Genomic DNA, 18,530 nt, shown 5'->3' with positions numbered 1-18,530 from the left:
GAGTTAAGGATTATTCCTGAGTAGACTAGTCCTTCAACATTGTTTCTTGAAAAGCATATATATTTTTTAAAAAATCAGAAAACTTTTAAAAATAGGTTTGCATGAATATATAAAAGAACTAAAATTAAAATAAGGTTAATTCGGGGCTAGAGAGCTGGCTCAGAGGTTAAGAGCACTGGCTGTTCTTCCAGAGGTCCTGAGTTCAATTCCCAGCACCCACATGGTGGCTCACAACCATCTGTAATGAGATCTGATGCCTTCTTCTGGCCTATAGACATACATGCAGGCAGATCACTCACTGTATATGTAATGAATAAATAAATCTTTAAAAATAAATAAGTTTAATTCTATGTATATACCTTGATATTTCAAGTCATACAAAAGGCTGAAAGGGAAGGGAAAAGTTTCAAAGATGATTTTATTGTAGCAATGTGCAGCTCTACTTAGAGCACGCATACAGCTGCATGATAGCACATAGAACCTTGCTGGCTTTAATATGTGTCTATAACCAACTTCCAATACCCTCTTCTAATAATCATAAACAATGATCTCAAAGGTAGAGCATACATTAGGGTCACATAACACACAGAATTTCTGGAAAAAACTGAGTTATGGCACCTTTTATTTATATTCATTTTCATTCCTAAAAAAATAAACTAGAGCCATTTATACAGTACAAATAAACTAAAGACACAATGCTACAGAGAAACATACAACAGTCAAGAGCTTCACACACGTTTTTCCTTCTAAACGATGATCTTAACCTAAATGCGTGGATTCTAAGTTAGCTGGAAAAACGCGACACCCATTTCTAGAATATGATTTATGTTTGCATTGGTATGTTTTCTGTTCCTTTCATCCAATTTTATACAATAGCACAAATACAAAGCAAATCCAAGATTCTGAACATAGGAAAGAATAAAACTTGTTTTTAGAAACATTTATCCAAGTAGATTTCTTGTCTCCTTTAGAATACAAAGTCAAGAATTCATTTTCCTGAGTCTCTTCAAGGCCACTTGATGTTGTGTGGTAATAACTTTAATTACATTTCCTCAAGACTTCTTCTAATAGCTTCTTCTAATTCCACATCTGCATTAAAAAACAGAATTTTAAAACAGGATAGACAACCAATGATGTGCTGTTTATGAGTTTTATTAACACACTTCTTTCCAAAGGCAGAGTCAGAATCAATGAACTTATAATGCGATGGAGTTAATCAATAAAATCTGAGTATTTTGAAATATGAGAATCTGGATATAACCCCAAGTCAACTTTACACATGCACTTAGTGTGCCAAGAGACACATAAGTTATTTCTATTCAGAGATGTAGAGACTCAGCAGACTCTAGTAGCATTGACATTTACCTATTTCAACAGTGAACAATATTATTTATTTCCTGAAAGACTCAGGATGATACACATAAGAAATGCAAACAGTAGGTTGGCTGGGATGGCTTAGGGGGCACTTGTCACCAAGCCTGATGCAACTTTAAAGAAACGGAATCCAAATGTGACAGCACAGGCCTTTAACACCAGCATGTGAGAAGGAAAGGCAGGGGAGCTCTGTGAGATCAGCAACAAGGGCTACACAGTGAGACACCAATCACCTGTGGCGGAAGGAGGGAAGAAAGCTGGTAAAAATAGGCAGATCTCTGAGTTTAGGGCCAGTCTGGTCTATAGAGCAACTCCCTGGCTAGCCAAGGCTACAGTGAGATCTTATCCCAAAAAACAAACAAAAAGAAAGGAGGAGGTGAAAGAAGGGCAGTGGGAAGGAGGGAGGTGGACAGAAACAGCAAGGTAATACTATGAAATGGCTATTAAATTTCCTACTTGTCAACTATACCTCAATAAGGCTCAGGGAAAATTCTAAGGCAGAATGAAGCTCTCAGTTACATGGCATCTAAGAAAAGAGAGAGACATAGAGGGAAGGATAGAGGGAGGGAGAGAAAGAGAGAGAACACAGGTATGCGTATGCACCTGTCACAAACGTTTGTGAAATGCACACCGTATATCAGGAACAAGACTCCAGTACTGGGGATAGGGACATGATTCCGGGGATAATGTTCCTACCACATAAGCATGGGGATATGCGTTTGGACCCATAACACATAAGAGATTCAGCATGGTGGTGTGTGCTTGGAAGGCAGAGAGAGAATGACAGTGCAGCCCAGACGGCAAGCTCAGTCCAGACTCAGTGAGACGCCCTGTCTCAAAAGACAATCAAACACACACCACCACCACCACAACCCCAACAACAACGAAAGAAGTGGAATGTTACCCTCTGGCTTCCATCCATGCACACATGAGCACACACACCTGTGCACATACATGCAGCACACACAGAATAAACACAACAGTGAACAGGACAAGCATCACTAGCTCACAGGTCTTTTTCTGTGTTCCCACTGAGAGTGAGTGAGGCTAAGCCAGGGGGGTAGGATTAGGAGTCAACTCATCAGCTTGTACTAGCTTCTCACCAACATCTTTCCCCATCTGGTCTGTGATGGACAGGCACTAGTGGCACCTTTAAGAAGTTTCCTGAGCTGCATTTTCCTGAGCGGGAGCTCTGGCTTGTTATGTTGTCTGCAATTTAAAATATTAAAAGCTAGTCTACACCATGCATTAAGTTACAGCTATACTCAGGGGCAGTGAGATACCCTAAGATGAATTCAAAGAAGTCAGTTAAACACAAAGAAAAGCTATGACACTTAGCAAAACACAGACTGTCAAGACTTCTATATAAACTTACAGTAATTAAGAATGTGGCATTACTGATATAGAGCAGCAGAACTGTCCCAGACACAGAACCATGATTACAACAAAGGTAACCTAGGAAAATATACTCTTTTCAGTAAATGGAGGTAAAAAAAAAAACAAAAAACAAAACTAATAGGCCATGTAGGAAAATAGAGATTTCCTCCTATTTTAAGGAATATACAAAAGTAATTCCCTGATACAGCCAATAGTAAAAGTAAGCAGGTTGAATGGAGCCTGAGCAGCACAGTGCGGTCCTGACAAAAGCAAACAGGGTGGAGAGATGGTCGGTGGTTAGCGGTGTTTGCTGCTCTCTCAGAGGACCTCCTGGTCTTGGTTCTCAGCACCCACGTGATGACTCATAATACCCACAACTCCAGTTCTAGGGGATCTGACACTTTCTTTTGACTTCCATAGGCATGAGGTATGTACATAGTACACATATATACATAAAATAAAATAGATCTTAAAAAGATAAAAAAAAAAACAAATAAAACAAGATAGACCACATGGAACCATTCAATGACGAAAAAGGTCAATCAATGTCACAGTGGGAGACAGTGCCATACACAAAACTAGTGCCCAGAAAAAAAAAAAAAAAAGTGATCTTCAACCCATAGATATCAAATTGATCCAATAGAAAAAGATATTTGAAAGGGAATCAGGAAAGGTAGTATTTATGTGGTTAGCACACATTACTCATGAGGGGTAGGAGTGGTGTGCCTACGAAGCATGAAGCCCTGAGTCTGATATCTAGTACTGAAACACACTACAAAACAACAATAAAATAACCACACATGCTATTACTGATCAAAAAAGTAAATTAACCTACAAAGGTGAAAAAAATCATCACCAAAAAAAAATAAATAAATAAAAAAGTAGTAGTAAACAATTATTTTACTAACTAAGATTAAAAGGACTGAATGACCCAGGTGCGGTGGTTCACACCTGTTTCCTCACTCAGGAGACTGAGGCAGGATTGCCATGGGTTCAGAGTTGGCCTGGATTACATAATAAATTCCAAGCCACTTACCTGACCAAAAGCGAGGTTGTCTTATTACAATTAGTGACACAACCACATTGGAAAACGTTTTAGTAATATGTCAAGTTCAACCTCAAAAATTCCTGTCCTAGGTATATATCCCCAGAAATAAGAAGAGATATACACCAAGAATTACACATGGCATGAGAAAGAACATAGCTGAATCACTTCCGTCAAAATAAAGAAATGAAATGTCTATTCCAAGCAATCATCTCATGCTCAACACCAGGTTCTGATGAAGGAAGGAAATAAACATGATATGAACTCCTCCGGGAGCTCAGAGAGATGAGAATGTAGACAGAGCTATGTCAAGGCCACCTGGCATGGCACAGTCACAGCTTTCTACAGATAGTAGCTGTAGCCACAGCTTGGTCCCAAACCAAAGAAAGTCAGCTGTACATAGTGTAAACCTGTAATCTCAGCTACTAGGGAGGCTGAGGCAGGAGAATTATGAGTTCAAGGTTGCCTAAACAGTATGGACACCCCATCTCAGCAAAACAAAACCAAACCAGAAAATTAACAGAAATGACATCTGAGCTACTTATTGTGTAGAGGACAGGGGTGGGGGACAGTGACTAGAGATGGAGGATGTCATATCCCTTCCTCTGCAGGGATACACTGCGGACTGAATGCCGTCAGCACAGAAGTCATCATCAGGAACCAAACAAACCACCTTCCAAGGCCCTTGGATGTTCTAGGAATGGACTTCATGTTGCCACCGCAAATGAACCAGTGAACAGTTGAAGGCACCGTCTTTTGGATCCTCTCGTTTGTTAGATTTTTGAGAGAGGGTCTCATGTAACCATCTAAGCTTCCAAATCACTAGATAGCCAAGGATGTTCTCGAATGTCTGATTGTCCTGTCTGTTTACCTAACGACAGATTGTAAGCACTTACCACCAGATCCGGTCTTAAGCGGCACAGTGGGCAAGCACTTTACCAACTGACCTATGTCCCCAGCATGTTGTTTGGAATTTTTAACAGTAATTCTTTCCCCAAACTAAGAACTATAAAAAATACTCCATTTCCTAACTATAAAGCACATTGCAAAAACAACAGAATGGGGCAGGTTCTGAAACATACTCAGTTTTACACAATGCAGGTTAACCAGGTTAGCCAGAAGTCCACAAACCCGAAGAATCCCAATATGTGGGTAGCTAAAATTTAGAATTTTGGCTGTCAATTTCCTGGAATTAGTCATAGGTTTTTGAATAAAGGTTGAAAAAAATCTGAATTTCTGCTCAACGGTGTTTATCTTTCAGTGGTCTCGCCAAGTAACTTGGTGGTACTTTCTGTTTCAACTCAACTAAGGTTCTTTCTCTGCCTAACTCATCATTACGTGAACACTAAGCACAGACGTAGACCTTAAAGATCATGTTGGGAAAACTTGTTGGGCAAGCTGTTTGCTTCTAAGTAGGTTGTAGATTTTCTGCCAACCTCGTTAGCCTGTGACTTGGCTATAAGAGAAAAAGACCACAGTTTGAGTTTATTAAAAAAAATAAAATAAAATAAAAAGAAAGACAGAAAGAAAAAAAAGAATCAATTCCATCGCCAAACTCAAATTCCAAAGCTCCTCCAGCATACGGCTCTAGTCTGCTCTTGAGAGACTGACTAAATGCGCAGGAAACAATGACCCGGGCTGTCTCCTCTCCACAGTCAGCCACATTCCCTTTCCTACATCCCGCCCACCCCTGCCTCAGGGCCCACAGGCCTGCAACAGTGGAAACGACTCCTTCATTAGCAGAGACTGTTGTATTTTCTACGCCATCAATGCAGTCTCAAGTATCTGCGAAGATCTACTTCCTGCTCCTCCCTGATTATTAAAAAACTCAGTTTATAACGGAAAGGATGAATTTAAAAAGGAAAGGATAAATTTAAAAAATGGTTAGACAAGGAACGGCAGAATGCCAACTCACACAAACAGCTCCCTAGCCTATGATGGAGGAGGAAAGGTGTGCTTCTACCAGGGTTTGAATACAAATGGCCCCCACAGGCTCACAGGAGTACCGTTATTGGGAGGTGTGGCCTTGTTGGAGGAAGTGTGTCACTAGGGCGTGGGCTCTGAGGCCTCAGATGTGCAAGCCAGGCCCAGTGTTTTCCCTCTCTTCCTGTCGCCTGCCAATCTGGATGTAGAACTTTCAGATACTTCTCCAGCACCATGTCTGCCTATGTCCCACTGTGCTTCCTGCCATGATGACAATGGACTAAACCTCTGCACTGTAAGCGAACCCCAATTAAATGCTTCCCTTTATAAAAATTGCCATTATCATGGTGTCTCTTCACAGCATTCGAAACCCCAACTAAGACAGTTCCTAATAGATTATTTGCAAGTGAGGCATTGGACTGGATGTGGCCAAATGGCCACAGTGTGTTCACTTTTCAGTCATCTTATGTAGTGAGGAAATCGTCTACGTGGAGGAATGAGGAGACAGTGAAGGCACAGGAAATCACAGACCGCTACAGCAGCGCACACTGCCGTGTGGCAGGGACGAGCTCTTACCCTCTGTGGATCTGAGCTCCTCCACGGGCGTGCCTTTCACACCAGTGCCGTCGTCACTGTCGCACTCTGGAAGAGAGAAGTGCAGATGCATTCTGAAGAACTGTGTCCTGCTTTCACACTCTCAGACAGTCCGCGCTCTGCTCCTCTCTCATCTTGTTACTGGATTTTTTTTTTTTAAGCAGAATTTCCCTCTGTAGCCAAGGCTGGCTTCAAACTTACAGCAATTCTCCTGTCCCAAGTGTGAATCACCATGCTTGCCAAACAACAGTATTGTCAAAGACTTTCCTCATACCACACTTATTCATTAGTACCACACAGCTAGCCCCACAGGCTTGCTACTAATGCTTCCTAGTAATATTAAAAATTGACAAAGTCTCCTGTATTTTCAAATCATTGGTACTCATCTTTATAAAGATAATAAAAAGCCCTAATTGACAATGGCCCCACACGACACAAACTCATTTAGTGTCATACAGATTTTCATAATGAGCCTCAAGTTTCTATAAACTGCCATGATTAACCAGCTATGGGAAAAAAATCACTTCTGGTATGATCAGTGACCTTGTTATTTATCTGACTAATCACTTTTAATCAAATTTAAATAGACATATATCAATGTACCAACAATTATCTGTAAGATATGCACATAAATAACATGAATATCATAGTGGCTGAATCAAAATAAAAATAACTAAATATTAGTACTAGCTTCTGCAAAAATATTTAAAAAGTTCACAATTGTCTATGAATAAAATTTAAGTTTTGTATTTCTTTTTTTTTTTTAAATTTATTATGTATACAGTGTTCTGCCTGCATGTATACCTGCAGGACAGAAGAGGACACCAGATCTCATTACAGATGCTTATAAACCATCATGTGGCTGCTGGGAATTGAACTCAGGACCTCTGGAAGAGCAGCCAGTGCTCTTAATGGCTGAGCCATCTCTCCAGCCCCTAAGTTTTGTATTTCATTACATGTTTTTATCGCAGAAATTTTGCTATTTAAGTAAAATGCTTCACATATTTCGAGCAGTATATTTTTCATTTCATTTAGTTTTTTTTGTTTTGGTTCGGTTTTGGTTTTTCAAGACAGGGTTTTTCTGTGTAGTTTTGGTGCCTGTCCTAGATCTTGCTCTGTAGACCAGGCTGGCCTCGAACTCACAGAAATCCACCTGGCTCTGCCTCCCGAGTGCTGGGATTGAAGGCGTGCTCCACCACCACCTGCCCATTTCATTTAGTTTAAAAAACCAAAGCCAGCCTCTAGAGTCCAGAGAATAGACATAGAAAACAAAGAGAGAAAGAGCTGATGAGATGGCTCGGCTGCTAAAGGTACCTGCCATCAAGCCTGACTACCTGAGTTTGATTCCTGGTGCCACATAGAAGAGAACCATCTCCTGCAGGTGGTTCTGTGATCTCTGTAAGTGTGCAGTGGTATATGTATGTGTGCGCACAACCACAAATAAATAAATGTAATAAAGTCTACTTCAAAAGACAGCAAAAGGGAGAGGGGAAAAAAAACAATGAACAAAAAAATAAATACAAAAGAAGTATCAACAGGTTTCTGCTACCACAATGTAAAGTCTAGGTCTCCCAAGAGCAACATGTCCAAACTAACCCTAACATTTCACCTCTTAGGTCCAAAAACATGAAGTTGTCAGTCTGAATCGCATGCACAGCATGCACAGGGCTGCAAGACTTAGAACAGGTTCTTTTGCCTCAACCAACCCATCCCCACAACTGAGAATATCACTGACAATCTACTTAGAGTCTACTGCACAGATTAACTATACTATAAAGACTAGGGAAACAATAAGCAGATTGGCCTTTTGATTTGATTCAAAAGTTATTTAACATAATGCCTAATTCTATAGGCCATGTTATTACCTCAATAGTCTACACAGTCACAACACAGGTGAGCTTTTATATCCAATTTTAAGATGGATTTCCGCATCTGTATGACTTTTACTCTACAGACACCAATTACACAAAGCAGAGGGACGGTGGATGGACAACCGGCCAGGGTTGCTACTGCATTTCTTAGAGTTGCAGGCTATGTCCACACAGCCCATTGCAATGCCTGACGTTCTACACAGTCCGAGGGGCCTGGAAAGAGGAAGATGAGTAACTGCTCAACGCAGATGCTAGGGTGTTTATAACACGACTGCTTTCCTTGGCTGTTCAGCAGAACTCTCACAACCTATTTCTATCTTCTGACAGAAATAAAGAAGTCCCTGGGCTGGGTGGTGGGTGGTGGTGGTGGTGGTGGTGGTGCCTTTAATCCCAGCATTTGGGAGGCAGAGGCAGGCGGATCTCTGTGAGTTCGAGGCCAGCGTGGTCTCCAAGTGAGTTCCAGGAAAGGCGCAAAGCTACACAGAGAAACCCTATCTCAAAAAAAAAAAAAAAAAAAAAAAAAAAAAAAAAAAAAAAAAAACCACACACACACACCACACACACATAAAAGAAAAGAAAATCCCTGAATATTGCTTCAAAGAGAAAATCTGATATATACCTTGAGTAAACTGTAGCATCATTACTCTATAGCAAATATATCACTTCTTCATTCTAAAGCACATGGCTAGAGCCAGCACCTTCCAGTGTGTGGGAGGGGTGGGTGGGGGACCTCTCCATCATAGGATCAGGCTTGTGCAGAGGAAGTCTGACCCATAGCACTGAGGAAAAGAAGGCACAGTGCCCACAGGCAGGTACTTTAAATTTTCTAAATCACTGCTGCCTTGCCTCTAAAATGGAGATCTATAATCCAATACATCTATTCCATAGCATACCAAAAAAAAAAAAGACTTGTAAACCTCAGAAGTTATTTAAATGTATCTAAACTTGTTAAATGTTTAAACAAGTTGACTATAAAAAAAGTAGCCAGCATATTGGTTATAAGAGTATATGCACTTCGCAGGGGGGGGTGGCGCACACCTTTAATCCCAGCACTCGGGAGGCAGAGGCAGGCGGATCTCTGTGAGTTCGAGGCCAGCCTGCTCTACAGAGCTCCAGGAAAGGCGCAAAGCTACACAGAGAAACCCTGTCTCGAAAAACCAAAAACAAAAAGAGTATACACATAAAGCTAGTTTACTGAAAACTTAGGTGACAAGTGTTCATCCATGAAACATGAAAGTTGTGTTAAGAGATTTCTGAATGAAATGTAAAAGGACCAAGATCAGCCTCTGTGGCACCTCTGATGAGGGTTACTAGGAAAATTTGACTGAAATACTCTGCTAAGTTTTTTTGTTTTTTTTTTTTTTTACTGTTTGAGCAAGGGTCTTATCAGGCCAGCCTTGAATTTATAACTCTCCTGTCTCAGTCTCTGAGTTATGGAAGTTAAGGGTGTGTACCACCACTCCAGGCTTCTTGGCACCTTTTAAGAAAGAATGCAACAGGAAATAGAGTTGATGAATGATAAAGCTGCCAAAGGGTCAATTAGGACAAAGTGCATAGATTTTTCATGTCTCAATAAGGTTTTTAGATATATTGTGTGGAGGTAAAGTCAAATAAGGCAAAACCATGATACAATCAAATTTAGTTTAAAGGCTCACCTTGCCTGAAAGGTAACTGATTTTCAAAGACCTGGAGGAAAAAACTACTGGTTAAAGCTACGCAGCTCCTCCTGCCCTGCACAAGCAAAAACTGATGTAAGGCTGGACATTAATACACAGAACCAGCAACTATAAATCTCTCTCTCTCTCTCTCTCTGTTTTTTTTTTTAACTATTTCTAATTTTTACTATGCTAAATATTTCCTGAAGACTTTCCAATTAACTGAATAACTAACAACAGCTATAGTCTCCAAGTATAAGATACCATGTGTCGGGTTGGAGAGATGCCTCAGAGGTTAAGAGCACCGGCTGCTCTTCCAGAGGTCCTGAGTTCAATTCCTAGCAACCACATGGTGACTCCTAACCATCTGTAATGAGATCTGGTGCCCTCCTCTGGTGTTCAAGCATACACACAGAACACTGTGTATATAATAAATAAATAAAATCTTTAAAAAAAAAAAAAAAGGAAAATATCATGTGTTACTGATCCTCATGCCATTATTCAAATGGTTGTTTCTGACTATACAGGACTCTCCAGTTTAATAAATACCATGTTCAACCTTGGCAATGTTAAGTTTCTGAGAATGAGACTTCTATTTTCTGAGAACCTCTTGCTATGTTACCTACAGAACAAGCTGTTGCAGGGTGAGAGGTAGAGCTAACTGCTAAGAGTGTCTGCCAGCATGCACAAGGTTAGATTCAAGTCCCAGAAACACAGTCAAAGAAAGCAAAAGCACTTCTATTGTATCCTAAAAACGAGAGTTCTGCTTGCTGGTTAGTGCTTAGTATGGAGACAAATCTGAGACTTTTATGTAATACTATACATTCACATTTGGGAGAAAGCATTCAACAGAAATGCCCCTATCCCAAAACTTCAGTCTTAAGAAAATTGCCATGAAATCTACAGACAGAAACACCTTCCCCCAGCAGCTGTTAATTTTGAGTAGTTCCCCAGCCGGCAGCAGGACTTCATGCCCGACTCCCGTCTCCGTGCTGGGATTTGGTCTGGCTTCAGTTTGTCCAGCCCTGTGCATCTGTCACGCCAGCTGTGAGTTCATGTGTGCAGCTGCTCTGCTGTGTCTGGAGGAGCCCCTTAGTCACCCTCCCCTTCTGGCTCTGACACTCACCCTGTCTCTTCTTCAGCAATGATCCTTGTGACTTTTATTACTTTAAAAACACAGTGGTTAGGAATATTTCCTTTCTATGCAGGCCTAAAAAATAGTATGATTCTCTGACTAGACACATTTATACAAATCACCAATTCTTATAACCTAACAGATATCAAAATAAGGTTCAGAAGAAAAGTAGGGTAACCTGTTTGAGATCAGCTGGGAAGCTACAAAGTTTGCCTTCATTCGAAGCCCATGGCTTTCCCTATTTGGGGCACAATCTTTGCATTTCACAAAGTTCCTCCCAAAGCAGTAAGTTCAAATGAATTCTGAGTACAAGCAAGATGGAAAAGGACTACTGAAGCATGAGTATTCATGAGGCACCCTCCGCAGCCGCCAGGAAGCTGCTTACCCCCAGGGCACCCACACAAACCTACTCACACAGTGCTCACTCCTGATAACAGCACACAGGCAGATCTACAAGTCTGACATTCTAAATTCTTTAAGAAACAGTCCCAAACTAGAGCATGAGAGAGGAAAAATGAGGCTGACTTAGTGTGGCCAAGGCAAAAACGTAGGTTGCGGAGGACGAAGTGATGACAAAGAGGAATGGCGTGGTTTTGGTTGGTTGATATTTTTTGGTTTTTTTTGTTTTGTTTTGTTTTGTTTTGTTTTGTTTTTCGAGACAGGGTTTCTCTGTGTAGCTTTGCGCCTTTCCTGGAACTCGCTTTGGAGACCAGGCTGGCCTCGAACTCACAGAGATCCGCCTGCCTCTGCCTCCCGAGTGCTGGGATTAAAGGCGTGCGCCACCACCGCCCGGCTGGTTTTGTTTTTAAAAGAAACCCTAGATAGAAAAATTAAGTGGATGAAAATAAAAATAAGAGATTGGAAGGTAATATTCAGAACTAAGGTATGGTATAAATATGGAAGAGCTCCCTCTCCTTTTTAATCTTGCACCACTACAATGACTTTTGTACACATTAGTCAAAGCTGGCTGTCAACTCCCAATTCCCTTTGTCTCAGTCCCCCAAGGGCTGGATTATAGTCATGTGCCATTGCACCTAGCTTCACTACTGTTTCAAAAAGTGTAGTTGAGTGCTAAGCATGGTAGCACACACCTTTTAGTCCCTGCACTTCAGAGGTGGAGGCCACAGGATCTGGAGCTCAGATCAATCTGGGCCATGGAGACCATTTTCAAACTGCACTCTTCTCAAAAGGGTTAAATAAAATCATAATTTGTACAATCAATTGATAAACTGTAACTCCCGATGAGAGTAACAGTCTTCATTATTAGTTTTCAATAAAAATATAGTTTTAAATATATTAAAAGAAAACAGCGGGCTAGAGAGATCACTCAGAGGTTAAGAGCACTGACTGCTCTTCCAGAGGTCCCGAGTTCCATTCCCAGCAACCACATGGTGGCTCACAACCATCTATAATGAGATCTGGTGCCCTCTTCTGGGGTGTAGACATACATACAAAAGGAACACTGTATAAATAATAAATAAATAAATCTTAAAAAAAAAAAAAAAAGAAAGAAAATAGCTAAAGACAGAGATGGAAAATGCTAAACCATACAATAACACCCCTGAGAAGTGGTCAGTTTTCAGAGGCCATTCACCAAAATCTTCAAATCTTTTTTCATTTTGTTTAATATATTTCATTACTATAGCTTTGTTATTATTATTATTATTATTTTCAGAAATAGGGTCTTACTTTGTAGCCCCAGCTGTCCTGGAACTCACAGCTATGCTCCTGCTTCAAGCTCTCAATGCTAGAAATACCAAGTGTGAATCACCACAGCTGTCTACTAGATGATTAAAATATTATTCTTGTATTCTCTTTATTCATATTTATGTCAGAAATTAGGAAAAACAGGAGAATTCCTGTAATTACTTTTTTTTTATAATATTGGTCGGTGAGACAGAACGTCACTACTCCTAACCATGGACAAACTCCCAAAGGTGAACAGGAAAGTACCAACCACAGCAGTTAGTAGGAGGTACCTATCTACCCAAGGATTTACAGGCTCATCAACACTTCACTGTGTCATGGTCAGACTCTCAGAGTACTCAACCTTTCTTCTAGGTATTATTTCTTGCTTTCTTGTTTATCTATTAATACCTCATTTTCTGACAAAATTGGATGCATTCAGGTGGCAGACTATATTTTCTAAAAACCTGAAGATATATTTGCACTTTCAGAAACAAAGTAAAGATCTCAATTCTGAGCTTTAACATGTTTTAAGACATGAATATTTTATACAAGAGGATACTGATTTTATCTACTAGAATAAAAAAGGCTGTGGAAAATTACTGTGAATTACCCTCATTCTGACATACAATGAATGACAGTACAATGCCAGGCAGGATGGTCTATAATCTCAGCACTTGGAAGGAAGAGACAGGAGGATTAGGAGTTCAAGGTTAGCCTCTGCTACATCAGCCTGTACCAGACAGAAGTTCGAGGCGAGCCTGAGCTCTAAGATTAGACAAACAAGAATGTAAGTACACAAGAAAGGATAATAAGACAGACATCTGAAAGCACCAAGGTTTAGGAAGCAGACAGCAGTTTATTGGCTTCTCTCAGCAGTGAAATCTCCTCCTCTTGGGTGGTTTGCACTGTGACGGCAGCTGCATACCTTTGGTAGTATCAGATATGCTATTTAACAAGGCACACATCATGTCTCCTTCTAAGTGGTGAGGGTTTAGTATGTGAGCCGGCCTCTGAGTCTTCTTAAATTGATTCTCTAGCTCCAGAAAACCTTGGTCTCCCGAGAGGATGGTGAAAGGAATTTGTTTGGGCAGTTGTTCATCTAGTCGGCCAGCCTAAGTTGGAACAAACAGCAGAGATTCTTAAAAATCTGCAAGTTTCAAACCAAGTAACATCTATTTCACAATGAAAACATAATTAGTAAAGTTATGTCAGAATCATTCCCTAGCCAGCCTTCATAAATGAAATATGATATACATTTAATCAAATATAAGATGCCAATAATTGCAAGATAACCTACTTATGTACCATTATAGAAAAAGAATCAGCCAAACTGCATGTACAAAAGAGGCACCTACCTGAAGGAGGGACCTAAAAGGCCACTATGGCAAATAGACCCTCCCAGGGAAGATGTACAAGGTGAGCTGTGCGACTCAATCAAAGGAGAAAGGATTCTCTTGAGGTTGAAAGAGCAAGTGACATGTTTGCAAAAGCATCCATTCACATTCCATGAGTGACACAAAGCATCAAGCAGAGCACGTACTATAAAGAGAGTCCTGGCTCAGGAGTTTCGCCGGGTGACTGGCAGAGGCAGATACAAATGCAAAGTCCATCTAGCACTACAGTGATTGATACAGTGCATCTCAATTTCAGATATTAAAATGTGAAAGTATTAGTACACAGCAAGTACAGTACCACCTCAACTATCTATTCCATAAATGACTAAGTCTGCTACAGACAGATGAAGATCTTCTAGAGGACAGACATAAGCAGTCAGTAGTTGAGTATGTGGTGGGTCCTTGCCAGACCATACAGCAGTAAGGAGAACCTGATACAGAAAGTTTCATAAAAACCAGCACTGAATAATGAACTATGCTGCCATTACTGTGTAAGTGGGAAGAAATCCAAATGGATCCTGACTGACATCGGGTTTTCCATAAGACACCTACTTACATGCATACATATGGCAAAATCAGCAGCATCTTTTCTTTTACTACAGCGAGGATGAAGGAAGAAGCATCCAATCCTATTCAAGTAGTTATACACCTTACAGCTGAGCGGAGGCTTCCAATTGGTGTTTCCTCCTATAGAGAAATATAAGTGATAGTCAAGCAGGGAAAGAGAAAGACTGAAAACCTTTTCAAGATAAAACATAATATTTTTTTTTCTTAAAAGTACTATCAATCACAATGTGAGATAACCGGCCTGAAGATGTAACTCACTTATTAAAGTGCATGCCTAGAATGCATAAAGCCTTGGGTTTGACCTCCAGCACCATATCAACCAGGCCTGGTGGTGCAAACTCATGCACGGCGGAGGCATGACGACCCAGAGTTCAAGCAAAGCCTCAGCTACAAAGCACGTCTGGGGCCAGCCTGAAGATACATGAGATGCTGTCTCAGTCCCACCAGAGGCATCACCACCTTGTTGCTTTACAGTCTTGGGGATGGAGACCGACTCCTTTAATCTGCCTATACATGTACAAGTTCATGGGTGAGGGGATGGAGAGATGTCTCCGTGGTTAAGAACACTGGCTGTTCTTCCAGAGGACTAAGGTTTGATTCCCAGCACGCACAGGTAGCTCACAAATGTCTATACCTTCAGTGTCAGGGAATCTGACACCCTCTTTTGGTCGCCATGAGCACTAGCAGGTAGTACATAGACATACAGACAGGCAAAATGCCCATACACATAAAAAGTAACTTTTCTTAGAAGTTCATATGGATAGTGAGCAGAGTAAAAAACAAACAAATGTTAACATTCTTTGAATGGTATCATTCTACATAAATTCAAAATGTGGATGGTTTTACAAGTCTGCCAAAATCAGTGGGTAAGAAACAAAGCACAGCTTAGTGCTACTCCTGCTCTTCATCTTCCTCAGAGGCTTCTCTTGTGTGGGCTCAAGTTAAATCAGACTCATACTAGTTAAAATCCTGAGGTAACTGATGGTCGAATGATCACCCCCAAAAGAGCACATATTTGTAACTCCCTCTAGTGCCCAGAAAACACAATGAAAGAGGAAGGAGAAGAATGTAAGAGCCAGTGGATGGAAGAGTACTCTGAAACACTGTCTTCTGGACACATCAGGGCACCACAACTGTGAACTCACTGTAACCATAATGTCCTACATCAGGTGGGCCATCACCATGCCATAACGGACTGTCGAGGAGCTCATGGTCGCTGGAGGCGGGGCCATTGGCTTCAGTGGTACAGTCACTGTTAAACTGCCATGCTCTGCTACCTAACCTCCAACCCATACTCATGCAGGCAAAAACAGACAGGAATAGACAGAGCACATATACCAAGAAGGGGTTCAGTGGCAGCAGGAGAAGTGAGATGTGAGATGGTGATGGGGGTGAATATGACACACTGACACACACACACACACACACACACACACATGTATGCATGTATGTATGCATGTGTATATGTATGCATGAAATTATCAAGAATTTTTAAAAATTAAAAAAGTGAGACAATCAGCAGAGCTGGATTTAATAAAACATTAGATTGGCTAATTTATCCAGATCAGTATGTTTCTATCTTTAATACCAATCCTTAACTTTGTATGCCATTTCCTCTGAAAAATGAACTATCAGATACTCAGTACACTAAACTTTAGTAAATCAGAGAATTCCTTCCCATAGGCCTGGTCAGGGTTACAGAAGTATCTAGTGAAGTGGTTCTTCGTAAGCAGCAACAATGAACTGAAGAGGCAATTGTGGCACACTGAAAATAACTACACTCCCATAGCTAGGAGACCACAGTGCAAGAGATAACTCTGCTTTCTAGTAATACTGTAACAAAACACAAGCTTCTCAGTCTGTTTCCTTGAATTTGGGGGGTTTTGTTTGTTTGTTTGTTTGTTTTTTAAAGATTTATTTATTTTTATGTGCATTGAAGTTCTGCCTGAATGTGCAAAGATGTCAGATCTTCTAAAATTGGGGTTACAGACAGCTGTGAGCTGCCATGTGGATGCTGGGAATTGAACCCAGGTTCTCTGGAAGAACAGTCAGTGCTCTTAACCACTGAGCAATCTCCAGCTTTTGAATTTTGGTTTTAAGCTAGTGTTACATTTTTAAACAACACACATAATTAATCATATACAATTTTTCCAGCCTGCTTTCTTGCATTTTAAAAGTCTTGACATATTATAGGTGTTGAATAATTAATTCTTCCATGTGTATCAAAAGATACATGAATTCTGAGTTAACAGAGTTAATACTTACCATAGAAATATGTTAACAACAAAAATTTAGGGCCAGAGTCCAGATAGCTCAATGGGTAAAGATGCTTGTCACTAAGACTGATGACCTAAGATTGATCCCTGAACCCTACATAATGTAGGAAGAGAATCGATTGCCACAAATTGCCCTCTGACCTCCACACACATATATCCATAAAGTGATAAATGTGAACACGTAACCTTGTAGAGTAATGCATAGTAACAATACTCAAACTACGTTTTCATGTTCTATTGAGGAAGGCTCAAAGGGACCTTTTCAAATGAATCACATTCTCAGAAGAGGTACCTCTAACACTTTCCTTCTTAACCATACCTTGAAAGCCCCAAATAAACGTTCCTTGATTAAGGTGCCCAGGTAGATGACCAAAAAAGTTCGACCAGTTATCAAAATCTACAAAGACTATATGAGTCATGGTTCGCAGGTAGTCCACATCTGGAAGCTCAACTTCCTCCTCTAAGAACACACACAAAAAAAAAACATAACATGAATTAAGTAAGAATGGTCCATAAATATTCTAATTCCTCAAGTCTAAAAGACATTAGAGGTTCAATATGCAAAACTGTTCATTATTCCTATTCCTCATCTCTACTGAAACCTTTTCAAGAAATCCAAATCTGCCTATACTTAAAGATGGTAATACTTAGGATATTTCCACCTGGTCATATATCCTTCTTATACTATCTCCCTTTGACTGTAAGGCCTTTGTGTTTTTGTTCTGATTTGAGACAGGATCTCATTTAGTCCAGAATGTACTCAAGCTCACAATGTTATCAAGGCTGGCCTCAAACTTCTGACTCTTCTACCCTCACTTCCCAAGTGCTAAGCCTACAGGCACATACTACCATGACCAGCTAAGGCTTTTCTCTAAAAAAGTCATTTGTGATAGAAATTAAATATTTTTGGTTGAAAATAGGAGCCTGAGTGACCCAATAAAACCCTACAAACTTAATTTTCAAGATTATTTACCAAGAATGCTCTTGGCACAAAAACTTGCTTCTCTTAATCTAGACTTATTTATTAGTAGCCCTCTGGCTTGAGGATTAAACCCTCACAAGGTCACAACTCAGGCAACTTCAGAACCTGATCCAACAGGTATGAGAAATAGGTGCCGGCAGGAAGTACATTTCTTGGTTCTCTCAGGTTCTTCTTTCATTTCCCATTCTCCACTTCTTAGCCTACCTCCCCTTTCAAGCTTCTCTCCCCGCCCCCCCCCCCCCCCCGACAAGGCCTTATAGTGTCCAGTGGTATTCATGCAAACCTTGGACTAGTTTTCAATGACTAGTTCCTAGCAGGCCTAATGGAGGTCTCTTCAGTGAATTACTGCAAGCCATGCTCTATCTTCTGGCTCTTAGAAATCTTAGACGCTGCAGTCATCTTCTGCCAAACACAGATACACACACATTCCCCCAATGCAACAAAAAGACCAAAGGAAAAGCACAAGAGAATATAAAATGGTGTGGCTGCTGTTTTACTTTTTTGGAACTAGAATTGATTAGACCATGAAAGATTTAATGCTTTTTCACTGAAAACCCACAACTAAAGGTAATATCGAGACCTAGGTACACTACAGAGCAAACCTGTAAAAAGTCAATGGTTTATAGCTAGGTGTGGTGGCTCACACCT

At 40.5% G+C, this 18,530-nt stretch overlaps 1 protein-coding gene across 6 annotated transcripts in view; it reads right to left on the bottom strand.

The window, feature by feature from the left end:
- Positions 1–400: 400 nt before the first annotated feature.
- The window catches only part of Znf451 (zinc finger protein 451), a 64,342-nt gene continuing 46,212 nt past the window's right edge, over positions 401–18,530 (bottom strand). Inside the window, exons 11-15 of one of the 6 annotated variants that reach the window (XM_028865380.2) lie at positions 17,220–17,360; positions 14,614–14,744; positions 13,589–13,775; positions 6,296–6,361; positions 401–1,089 (exon numbers count right to left, since the gene is read on the bottom strand). In XM_028865380.2, coding sequence (XP_028721213.1) covers positions 1,043–1,089; positions 6,296–6,361; positions 13,589–13,775; positions 14,614–14,744; positions 17,220–17,360 — 572 coding nt within the window. In that variant the 3' untranslated portion in view covers positions 401–1,042. Of the gene's footprint in view, positions 1,090–1,710; positions 2,584–6,295; positions 6,362–13,588; positions 13,776–14,613; positions 14,745–17,219; positions 17,361–18,530 lie in introns of those variants that run through there. The other 5 variants (XM_028865379.2, XM_028865382.2, XM_037199882.1 and 2 more) reach the window with 5 other exon arrangements.

This window comes from Peromyscus leucopus, chromosome 16_21, assembly GCF_004664715.2.
Source record: "Peromyscus leucopus breed LL Stock chromosome 16_21, UCI_PerLeu_2.1, whole genome shotgun sequence".
NCBI lineage: Eukaryota > Metazoa > Chordata > Mammalia > Rodentia > Cricetidae > Peromyscus > Peromyscus leucopus.
The sequence above is the reverse complement of the archived record's forward strand: the minus strand, read 5'-3'. Positions and strand labels throughout refer to the sequence as shown.